The sequence below is a fragment of the Anastrepha ludens genome, chromosome 3 (assembly GCF_028408465.1).
Source record: "Anastrepha ludens isolate Willacy chromosome 3, idAnaLude1.1, whole genome shotgun sequence".
Classification (NCBI taxonomy): Eukaryota; Metazoa; Arthropoda; class Insecta; order Diptera; family Tephritidae; genus Anastrepha; species Anastrepha ludens.
The window spans coordinates 47,503,580-47,513,776 of record NC_071499.1 but is presented as its reverse complement, the minus strand read 5'-3'; the positions used below and the strand labels follow the sequence as shown (position 1 = coordinate 47,513,776).

Sequence of the window (10,197 nt, the reverse complement as noted above, 5' to 3'; positions counted from 1 at the left end):
CGACGGCACAAATTACCGCAAGGCAAAACCAATAAATCCGACGCGGGAATGGATAGCACTTTGCAGTACGCACAAGCACTAGCCAGGAAACGGAAATAAGCGCCAACAAATAGGCACAAAAAAAACGCCAAAAAAATTGGGACCAAAAAACGCCCCACACAGTAGACACCAAGGAAATATAACGCCAAAAAGTAGGCACCAAAAATATATTTCCTACTATTATTTCTTATATTTCCAAGTTTGCACCAACAAACAAGCGCCAAAAAGTAGACAGTGTTATCTCCAACTAGTAATTAGCAACCACAAGGAAAAACTCACGAAAAGTAGCCTAAAGTGTTTCTAAGATATATATAGGGTATAGCTCTCTCTCTCCTTTTCCTCTACGTTATATCTGTTTTCTCTCTTGCGGAACGAAAATGCCCAAAAAGTTGCATGACCTTGAAATTTCACTCTCCATTTTCGCTCGTCCAACGATGCCTAAGAAGTTTCGCTTCAAAAATAACTTGCAGATTCTACACATTTTGAAAACCACCCTTTCTAAAATTCTACATGGTCAAACAAAATTAAAATGTATACATTCTGTCAGTCAGTTTTTTAATTTTGATAGTTTTACATGTTTTAATTGCGTGACGATTTTTATGTCATGTCGTTTTCGGTTTTTCAATAATAAAATAATTTTCAACTAAGCAAGAAAATTTAAATTTTGTTCGCTATCAGGTCTCTTCACGTCAGAAACTGAAATCATGAAGCAATAATTGAATCATGAACTGAAATGAACAAAATCACATATAAGAAAATTACAATCTGCTTTCAAGGCCAAATAATTTATTTTTAACATTTTGCAATCAAATTCTAATAAAATTAAAAAAAAACAACAACAACAACTAGCCATCATTGTGCGCCAAAAGTATTGAGATCCAAAAGTTTCCTCTGAAAGCAAAAATAAGCTACAGCAAATTGACAGGATGCAGGAGGTACAAGTACTGCCGTGGGAGAAGATCGCTTGGAGTGACGAACATGTGCAGATACTCTATCGCGATTGGGGGCTTTTCTACACACACAAACAACAATTGGATATTGCAGCGAACTACTACAACAAATCACTGGAGCTGAAGGATGACGATTCCCGTGCACTTTACTTCCGCAGCCAGTGCAAGCGTAGTATTGCGCAGACGCAAGGAGCACTGGAGGATGGTCTGGCAGCAGGAGGTACATACATACCTACATACACACATTCATGAGCTTGCATTATTTGCTGACAAAGAACTCAATATTTGTTATCTACATACCTATATTTGCATATTTAAACACAGTTTTCTCTTGCAGCTATTGAACCAAATAATGCTCCAATAAATCTTGAGATTTGTGATGCGCTGTATGAGCTAAACCAATTGGAAAATTGTAAAATGGAATTGCATGACAATACGCATGTATTCTATGGCAATAAAGTAGCGGCGTTTGAGAATCGTTTAGTTGTAGTAAATGAGAATTTCAACGATTCTATTGGTGAAACTCTTGGTCCGTTCATATTGAGAAATGAGAAGATTTTCGAAAAGGTTTTGCATTACTTGGAACGCAGGAAATACGTTGATCCACGTCCGTTATGGAAAATACTACGTGAGCAGGGCAAATGTGACGTGCTTAGCATACTCGAAAAGGAGGTAGCGATGAATCGTCAAAACAAAAACAAAATAAAATACAAGGAAACACCTAAAATTTCACGATTTACAGGAAGTGCTGCTGTCACCACGTGAGGTCGCTAGGCGGGAACGCGCATTCAAAGTATTCAATCAAATTTATTACAACAAAAGTTGGATTGATGTACTATTCCTGAAAGAACTGCGAGAAAATCCCCACCTACTGTTGCCGCAGTGCAAAGTTTCCACGCCTTTCTTGCGCCATCTGACACATACCAAATATGAAGTGCTAAAGAAATTTTTGGTAAGATAAATAAATTGTGAGTAGGCTGACTACGGCATACGAAAAATTTCAGATTTTTAGTACTCGTATGAGCACATGCACGCAGGGTATTCGATAGAAAGTTTATATTTGGTTTGAAAAGTGTTTCGGTTGAAAAAGTTATAACTGCACTGAATGAAGTGGGCAACATACCGTAGTGTCAAAATGCGGGCATACACTGCTGAGGCCCTTTCCGAGAGTGAGGTTTCTCATTTTATTGCATGCAATCAATTTTTCTCACATTCTAGTGCATCGTAGATCAATTCTGCTTCTTGATTAGCGAGGAAACCTGGTTTTTGGGGGTCGTCCTCAGAGTAAGCAGTTCTCATCCGAGATTCGCGTAGTTTTTCTTTGGAGAGATTTTTACGTGGCGGGTCCCCCAAACCCAGCCCACAACCAGATACCTCGTTGATTTGCCCTCTCACATTAGCTCGCTCTCAAACGAATGTTCGGGAGCTACCCAGAGGTAGATAAATTAGGTCTGTAAATTTGATTTGCTCGGAGCTGGAGCATCCAACAAAAACAGAAGATTTTATCTGGTCTGGTGTTAAGTGTTTTTCCGCACTTTACGGTTGTTGTTGTTAATGATTCAGAATAAACGTTCCACATACATGCACGGTGAATGCTACTGGAGTGGTAATCCTTGGTCGTACATAAAACCGGGCGGTTTCGATAACATAGAACCGACTGTCGTGGGAACGCTATAATTTATGGTGTACGCCTTTGCTGTTGGCTTGAACGAACGTACAGTTTTATGCCACCTCCGAGCCCAAAGCTTGGTTTTTATGAGAACCTCTCATATATTTGTATATATAATTGGCGCGTACACCCTTTCTGGGTGTTTGGCCGAGCTCCTCTTCCTATTTGTGGTGTGCGTCTTGACGTTGTTCCACAAATGGCGGAACCTAAAGTTTCTAGCCGACTCCGAACGGCAGATATTTTTATGAGGAGCTTTTTCATGGCAGAAATAACTCGGAGGTTTGCCTGAGACGCTCTTACATGACAGAAATGCACTCGAAGGTTGGAGTGATGGCCGCTATTAGAAAAAACGTGTTCTATTAATGAAAAGTCTTTTCTGATATTTGATGCTTCGTGCCTACAGTGGGTTCCAAACTCGGATCAATAGTGGCCTCAATCGGCTATGCAAACCGACATATGTGTATTTATATAAGGACTTTCTTTTCAGTGGATCTCTCAAAATGAAAAGTACGCTGATGTCACAGATCCCCGTTTACTGCGCGCGTCATACGAAAGATGATATCTTCAGTGAGTGATGCGCCCCTCAAACTGGGGTTCCTTTAACATAGCAAGTTTCACGAGCCTTTCCTTGCTATGGCTGTTTCCTTCTTCTTGATGAAGCTTAAGAGTTGAGACCTAAGGCTAAAAGAGCTTATCTTGCACCAAACTATGGGCCTACGGCAGGCGAAATCCTTACTGGAAGGATGCAACCAAAAGAGGTACAAAGATCTCCTAACTCTCCTTAAGGATAAATTGAGAACGTTCATGGGCATCCTCACATACCATTGCCGACTGTGTAGTTCACTGACTCTTGTCGTTCCTTTGACCAATCCCAGGAGACTCCAATTCACTTTCTCTTTGAATCCAGCGCTATAGCGCGAAGAAGGTGGAGACATCTTGGCTATTTGCCGCCGAAAGAAAGGCACACACGCTCAGTCCAACCCAGCGCTATGTTAAGTTGAATAAGAACTGGATCTAGATGAGGTACTGTGATGAGTGGAGGGCACAAAAGACCATGAGGTCGACGTAAATCTAAGTCTAAATTTAAACATTGCAAGTTACCACTTTTTCTATATCCATAACTTTCACAAACGAAATTAAAAATATCTTTGCAAACATGTTTCCGCTAGGTGGCGCGGTGGTCAATATATTTATAGTGCTCGTATTTATAGTCCGGCTACGTTGGCTGAGTCATGTCGTCCGAGTGGTTAGAAACGCTCCGGCTCTCAAAGTATTCGATGCGGTACCAGCTGGTGGTAGCATGGGAAGAGGAAGGCCTTCTCTGCGTTGGAAAGATCAGGTGGAGCAGAACTTGGCTTCACTTGGTTAGTACGAAAAAGAAACGATTGGCGCGCTTTGTTAAACTCGGCCGAAATCGCGTAAGCGGTTATCGCGCCAATTAAGAAGAAGAAGATTTATAGATTATATAGATGATTAGGAAATTTTGTAAGACAACTCCGGCTGTGTTATCCGAAAAGAGATAACAGCTCGCGTGCGGAGCCATGGTATTCATCTAGTGAGCCATATAAACCCTCGTAAACTTTGTGTGGCTCCAACTCTACACTCTTATCACCTCAAAGAGAGCGAGGAGAGATCTAGCGAAACACACTTTTTCCAAAGTTCAAAAGGTTTTTTCCGCCAAGGTTTTTTGGGGGTTCGCAAATTTACCAAGACTTATTAAGAAATCCCTAAATTGACTATTTGAGCATAAGGGTGGTTATTTCGCTCCATTCGTTCTATTGTCATTCATTTCTAGAAAATGCTTCAAGCACGCAGTCCGCTATACAATGAGCAAATGCGCAAGTGTCCGGATAAGACAGTTTGGGAGAAGCATCGCCAGGCACATCTGAATCATATACAGTACCAGACGCGTCGCAATATGCTGACGATATTGCGCACAATTCGTCAAATGAGGGCCAAGGGAAAAATTGATGTAAGTAATTACGCTGGTATATGAATAAGTGCGTACGTATAGCGTTTCCCATTTAAAATTCCATAGAAACTCAGTAAATATGTCGAAGAAGTTATGGGCGATTATGTGGTATTGAAGACGCATCGTGTTATGCCCTGGAAGTTCGAGTTCCTCAATGAAGTCTACAATACGTTAGCGTTGGCCTACATCGATCGCTACATTGAACGGATTAACTCACCGCCAGTCCATTTCAACAAGAACCGTTTGTTGCATTTGTTGCGTATTCCAACCGACAAGAACAAGGATCGTGCAGTTTCCTTTGTTTTCGGAGATAAATCCACTTATCAAGAACCGGATGCCACTGATTATACGATGATAGCTTATAAGTAAGTGTACCATAGATGTTTGAATGAAAGACTCTCCCACGTTTTATGATGCAACGAGTATTATAACGACGAGTAGTACTCGTAAGCCGTCACTTGCTAAAAAGTGAATTTAAGACAGGCAGGGATCTCATCAAATATAGCAAAAGGTCCAATATGATGATGAAAAGATTGCATGCGCACCTCTGTTTTGAAGACCGTTAATCGGCTCTCAGCGAATTTGACAGAATCAGCTTATAGGCTGACGCCACTTGGGATGTGTTTACAAAAGAATACGAGAATGTGTTGGTAATATACGAAAAAAATCAACCAATGACACTTCCTGACCGTCTGAACAACGACTGATCGGACGAGTCTGGGAATATACGTGAAATGATTGTGCAAAATTCGGTTGAATCTCCCTCGTGAAGTGGCAGCCGAAGTGCGCCTCACAATTTTCTTTATCACCGTAGTTAAACAAACAGTAGAGCAAACCTGGCAAATCTATCATCCTTGGGTTCAATATACAATGTATGGCGAGTCGATTTAAAAATCGCTCATTGCTCTGTGAAAATCGTATTCTAGGGATCAAAATAAGAAACTTTGCCGAAGGAACCATACCTCTAAAACGAATTCTGATGTCCCCCAATTTGGGTCGAACGAAAAATCCCACTTTGACCCATTCAGAGTGCTACAATCGAGTCCAAATGTATGACCGACCCCCACTAACTTTGGACGACCGATCCACCCATGCCAGTGGCACACCCCCTGGAACTCCCCTGGGGGGTTCCCCATACAATCATTTCAAAATATCACCATTTTTGGCCTTCACATGAGAAAAGAAACTAAAAAGTTCGACCCAAATTGGGGGACATCAGAATTCGTTTTAGAGGTATGGTTCCTTCGGCAAAGTTTCTTATTTTGATCCCTAGAATATGATTTTCACAGAGCAATGGGCGATTTTTTTGCCTCCCCACAAATCGACCCGGCCTAATATACATATATGTAATATATTATAAATGTTCAATGCAAAATGAGGTAAGGGGATTGGTTTTCAGATTAAAATTCCTCTTTTTTTTAAGTAACAGTGTGGGTAACCAGATCAATCTACAAGAGGCTCTTCATTTCCAAACAAATTTTGAATTTTATGCGGATTTTTATTGATCGTATGAAATTTCTGTGAAATAAGACCCATAGTAAAATTCGACAAGGCACAAATTTGTGGAACCTTTGGGCTTTCTAACTCCAAGACCAACAATGAGGGGCACTAATGAGGTAAAATGTTTTGCGAAAACTATGTATAGGATTTTAAATGGAAATAAAACAACGAAAATTCAAATTTATTGTGCAATTTTTATTATTTTTATGCAGAAGTTTTCATGACATTTATTTTTTAAAGATAATCCCTTTCAAATGTTGGCCGCAACTGCGCCGTAATTCGGTCATCCGTAAACACCAATTTTGAATGACTCGTGCCTCGCTTGTTGTCGTACGAGGGGTGCCTTTTATATGTCGGGATTAGAGAACAAAAACAAATTTTAATCCTCGAAAATCACTTTATTGTTTTTCAAAATATTCTCCATGAAGATCTATACACTTTTGCAAGCGTTTGTACCAATTGTCGAAGCACTTTTGCCACTCTGAATGAGGTACCTCCAAAACATGCATTCTGAATGCCGCAACCGCTTCTTCAGGTGTCGAAAAACGTTGACCTCTCAGTTTGTTTTTTACGTAAGGGAATAAAAAGAGGTCATTCGGTGCCAAGTCAGGACTATACGGCGGATGACCCATTAATTCGATGTTTTGGGTGCTCAAAAATGCAATTGTTTGAGCCGATGTGTGAGAGCTCGCATTGTCCTGGTGAAGAGTGATCCGTCTTTGGCGATTGGTTTTCCTAATTTCTTGGAGGACAACTGGCAAAAAAATGGTTGTGTACCATTCAGAATTTACTGTTCTGCGTTGTTCTAGTGGTACGGTTGTGACATGTCCAGTTTTTCTGAAAAAACAGGCGGCCATTTGCTTGGAAGTGCTTCGTGCGCGAACAACTTTTGTTGGATTTGGCTCATCTTGAAACATCCATACAGTCGACTGCTGTTTACTTTCGGGCTCATACGCGTAAATCCATGATTCATCACCTGTCACGATGTCACAGACGTGTTTCGAAGCCCCGCGATCGTATTTTTTGAGCATTTCCTTCGACCAATCGACACGAGCTTTTTTTTGAGCGATTGACAAATTGCGTGGGATCCAACGCGAACAAATTTTTTTGACAGTCAAATGTTTATGCAATATTGAATGTATGCTGGTCCCACTAATGCCTAAGATGGTCTCAATCTCACGATAGGTCACATGACGTTCTTGAAATATCAGTTCGCGCACAGCATCAATGGATTTCGGAACAACAACTGATTTTGGACGACCTTCACGAAATTCGTCTTGGAGTGAACTACCACCACGATTGAATTCACCATGCCATCGATAAACACTGGCCCTTGATGGAGCTTCATCGCCAAAAAATGAATTAAGTTCATCCATGCAATGTTGTTGAGTTAATCCACGTCGAAAGTTATAAAAAATAATCGCACGATTTAATTCCATTTTTGGACCGAGATGAATCTTTTAAGTTACTGTAAACAACACAAATAGCACTGGTATTTCAAAACGTTCTGAGTACGTAAAAGCCAAAAAATGCCAAACTTTGCGATACAGCTGTCAGTTGCCAGATTGCAACACCAGGGTTTGCCAAATCCCGACATATAAAAGACACCCCTCGTAGCAGTAACTTTGCCCTCTCAGTGTAGTGTAAATCACCGTTCGTCTTCGTCTCGTCCATCTAACGGTAGGCCCAGGAAACTTGCTGTTTCGACAGGTTGAGTCCAGAGGGAGAGGGGTGTTCGATGAGTGTATTTGATGGGGTATGTGAAAAGGTGGTTGGTGTCGTGCGGGGTGCCCTCACATGCCGGACATATGTTTAGTATGTCGGGGTCAATTCTGAATAGATTGTAATTATGCCAAGGTTACGCGGCACTCACGGGGAAGTTGGAGCTCTTCGTCGGCAATAGGTGGTGGTTGGACATCGATGACGGCACTCGAGGGTCGGGAGCTTAAGAAGGTGGTAAGAGTCTCCCGATTAATATCGTCTGTCTGTACACTGTCCGTTCCAGTAATTGTCGGTCTATTTTGTCCTGGATCTCGTCCGCCTAGTTGAGGAGATGTCTGCTAACATGCCTAGGAGGTGGCTCAGGCTCAAGCAGGTGTTCGCAAGGGTGGGACCTGCTCTAACACCCTAACAGGAACTGTTTGCTGAGCAGTTTATTGTGCTCCTCTACAGGGAATATATGGGCCTCGTCATGTAGATGTTGAAGTGGAGACATCAAGACATATCCTGTCGCAGTTCTATTGGCAGTATTTTGATAAGTCTTTAGCTTCGTCTATTGCGAATCACTGGTTCCAGGCGACCAGACAGGCGCTGCATAGTTTAAAACCGGCCCTGTCTAGTGTACCGTACTCGTGACTCGCTGCAGGACTTTGGTCGGATACTCCTGAATAACTTTAGTAGTGTTGGCTTCCAATGTCTCAATCAAAACGTATTTATCCACAAAGAATTTAGAATTAAAATACCCTCACAAATAAATTTCCAAAGGTGTAATATCACACAACCTTGATGACCAATCCACTGGTGGGAGACGAGAGATAAACTGGTCACCTAAACAACGACGCAGTAAATCCATTGTTTCATGGGCTGTATGGCAAGTCTTGTTGCGATCAAATGCTGTGGAGATCACAAGCTTCAATTTCCAGCGCTAGTCGTTTATCATTGCGCGATAGCGTTCGCCATTCAATGTTACCTTGGCACCAACCTCGCCTTTGACGAAAAATAGGCCAATGATTTCTCCAGCCCATAGGCTGCACCAAGCGGTGGCTTTCAATGGATATAATGGCTGTTCTTGAATGGCTGCGAGTTGCTCTTCAGCCCAAGTACGACAATTTTGCTTATTGATGTAGCCGTTAAGTCAAAAATGGGCCTCATCGCTGTACAACCATAAGTTGGTCTGAGCGCGCGATGAACAATTTTCACAGGGCGTCCATTTTCGTTTAGAATTGTACGATTGGTAACCGTTGTTGAGGCGTAAGACTTTTCATGATGAAACGCCAAGGAATACTAAAACAGAATGTATTTCGTTTGGCAGTAGTCACGCGTGTTCTGCCAAAAAACCCCTTTTGGAATAAGTACCTCCAATCTGTTCACCCTATACATCAAAACTTGTCTTTGTACGTTTTATATGTCACATTCATAAATGTTATTTCTTTACATATAGAAAATATTTGGCACGCTTGGAGAAACGCATACACTTTTCTAAATATTCGATTGAGAAGTGTTATTTGCTGCATGAAATCGCCCGCAGCCATTTGAAACAGAACCGAGTCGACGAGTGTAGTTCGGTGGGGCGTAAAGCTGTTGAAGGTATATTCTCACTCTCACATAACTCACCTCCCATGCCTACATACATACATACTTGAGTGCTAAATTCACAACATTCATTTTAATTTATATGCAGAAACGAAAAATTGCAACAGCAACGTTTGGCGCTTCCTCAGCACATTATTAATTTGCAAAGCTCAAGCGGTGCTCCATAAAGTTGAACGTACCAAGGAAATACTCGACGAGGCTTATGCTGTGGCAAAAATCTTGAATAGTCCTGATTTGATTTATTTTGTGGACAGTTGCCGACAAATGAATGATGCGGAGATATCGATGAAAAAGCGCACTCAATCAATGGAATCGGTGCGCAGACGTAGAAGCAAAGCATCGATTGAGAGCCGTCTTTCACAAGTCTCCCAGCCAAGTGATGAAACGGATGAAAGTACGCAGCAAAAAGTACAAGAATGAGGCTATGTTGTTATAAAATTATATGAAAAAAAAAATTAAAAATTTGTTAAAAAACACTTTCAAAAATCAGATTTTGAAGTGTATAAAAAAATAATTGATTGAGGTGTTACGTCCAGTTGGGGCAATATTGCGCTGGGTTGTGTAGGAAAAATTGTAATTACATAAACTTGAAGCTACAGATTTTATATGCAAAATGGCGCGAAATTCATCAACCTGAAATTTAAATTTGAAAAATGCGAGCCAAGAAGCTTCGAAATAATGGTAACTCTTCAAACATTCAGGCTAAAAAGCCCATTGCATTCGAAGCACTGGAAAGTAAAAGGATTGATAGTCAA

The 10,197-nt window shown here is 41.2% G+C and overlaps 1 protein-coding gene across 1 annotated transcript; it reads left to right on the top strand.

Annotated features, from left to right (window-relative positions):
* The first annotated feature begins 630 nt into the window (after positions 1-630).
* LOC128856416 (uncharacterized) lies at positions 631-9,988 on the top strand. Its single transcript, XM_054091715.1, has 7 exons — positions 631-1,209; positions 1,327-1,661; positions 1,732-1,941; positions 4,454-4,630; positions 4,697-4,995; positions 9,291-9,436; positions 9,531-9,988. Exons 1-7 carry the CDS (start codon positions 966-968, stop codon positions 9,860-9,862), a joined length of 1,743 nt encoding a protein of 580 aa, XP_053947690.1. The 5' UTR covers positions 631-965; the 3' UTR covers positions 9,863-9,988.
* The last annotated feature ends 209 nt before the right edge of the window (positions 9,989-10,197 follow it).

Coding starts and splice junctions, on each gene's coding strand:
- LOC128856416 (XM_054091715.1), top strand. CDS start 966: ATGCAGGAGGTACAAGTACTGCCGTGGGAGAAGATCGCTTGGAGTGAC. Junction 1,662..1,731: donor TTAGCATACTCGAAAAGGAG/GTAGCGATGAAT, acceptor CACGATTTACAG/GAAGTGCTGCTGTCACCACG. Junction 4,631..4,696: donor GGGCCAAGGGAAAAATTGAT/GTAAGTAATTAC, acceptor AAAATTCCATAG/AAACTCAGTAAATATGTCGA.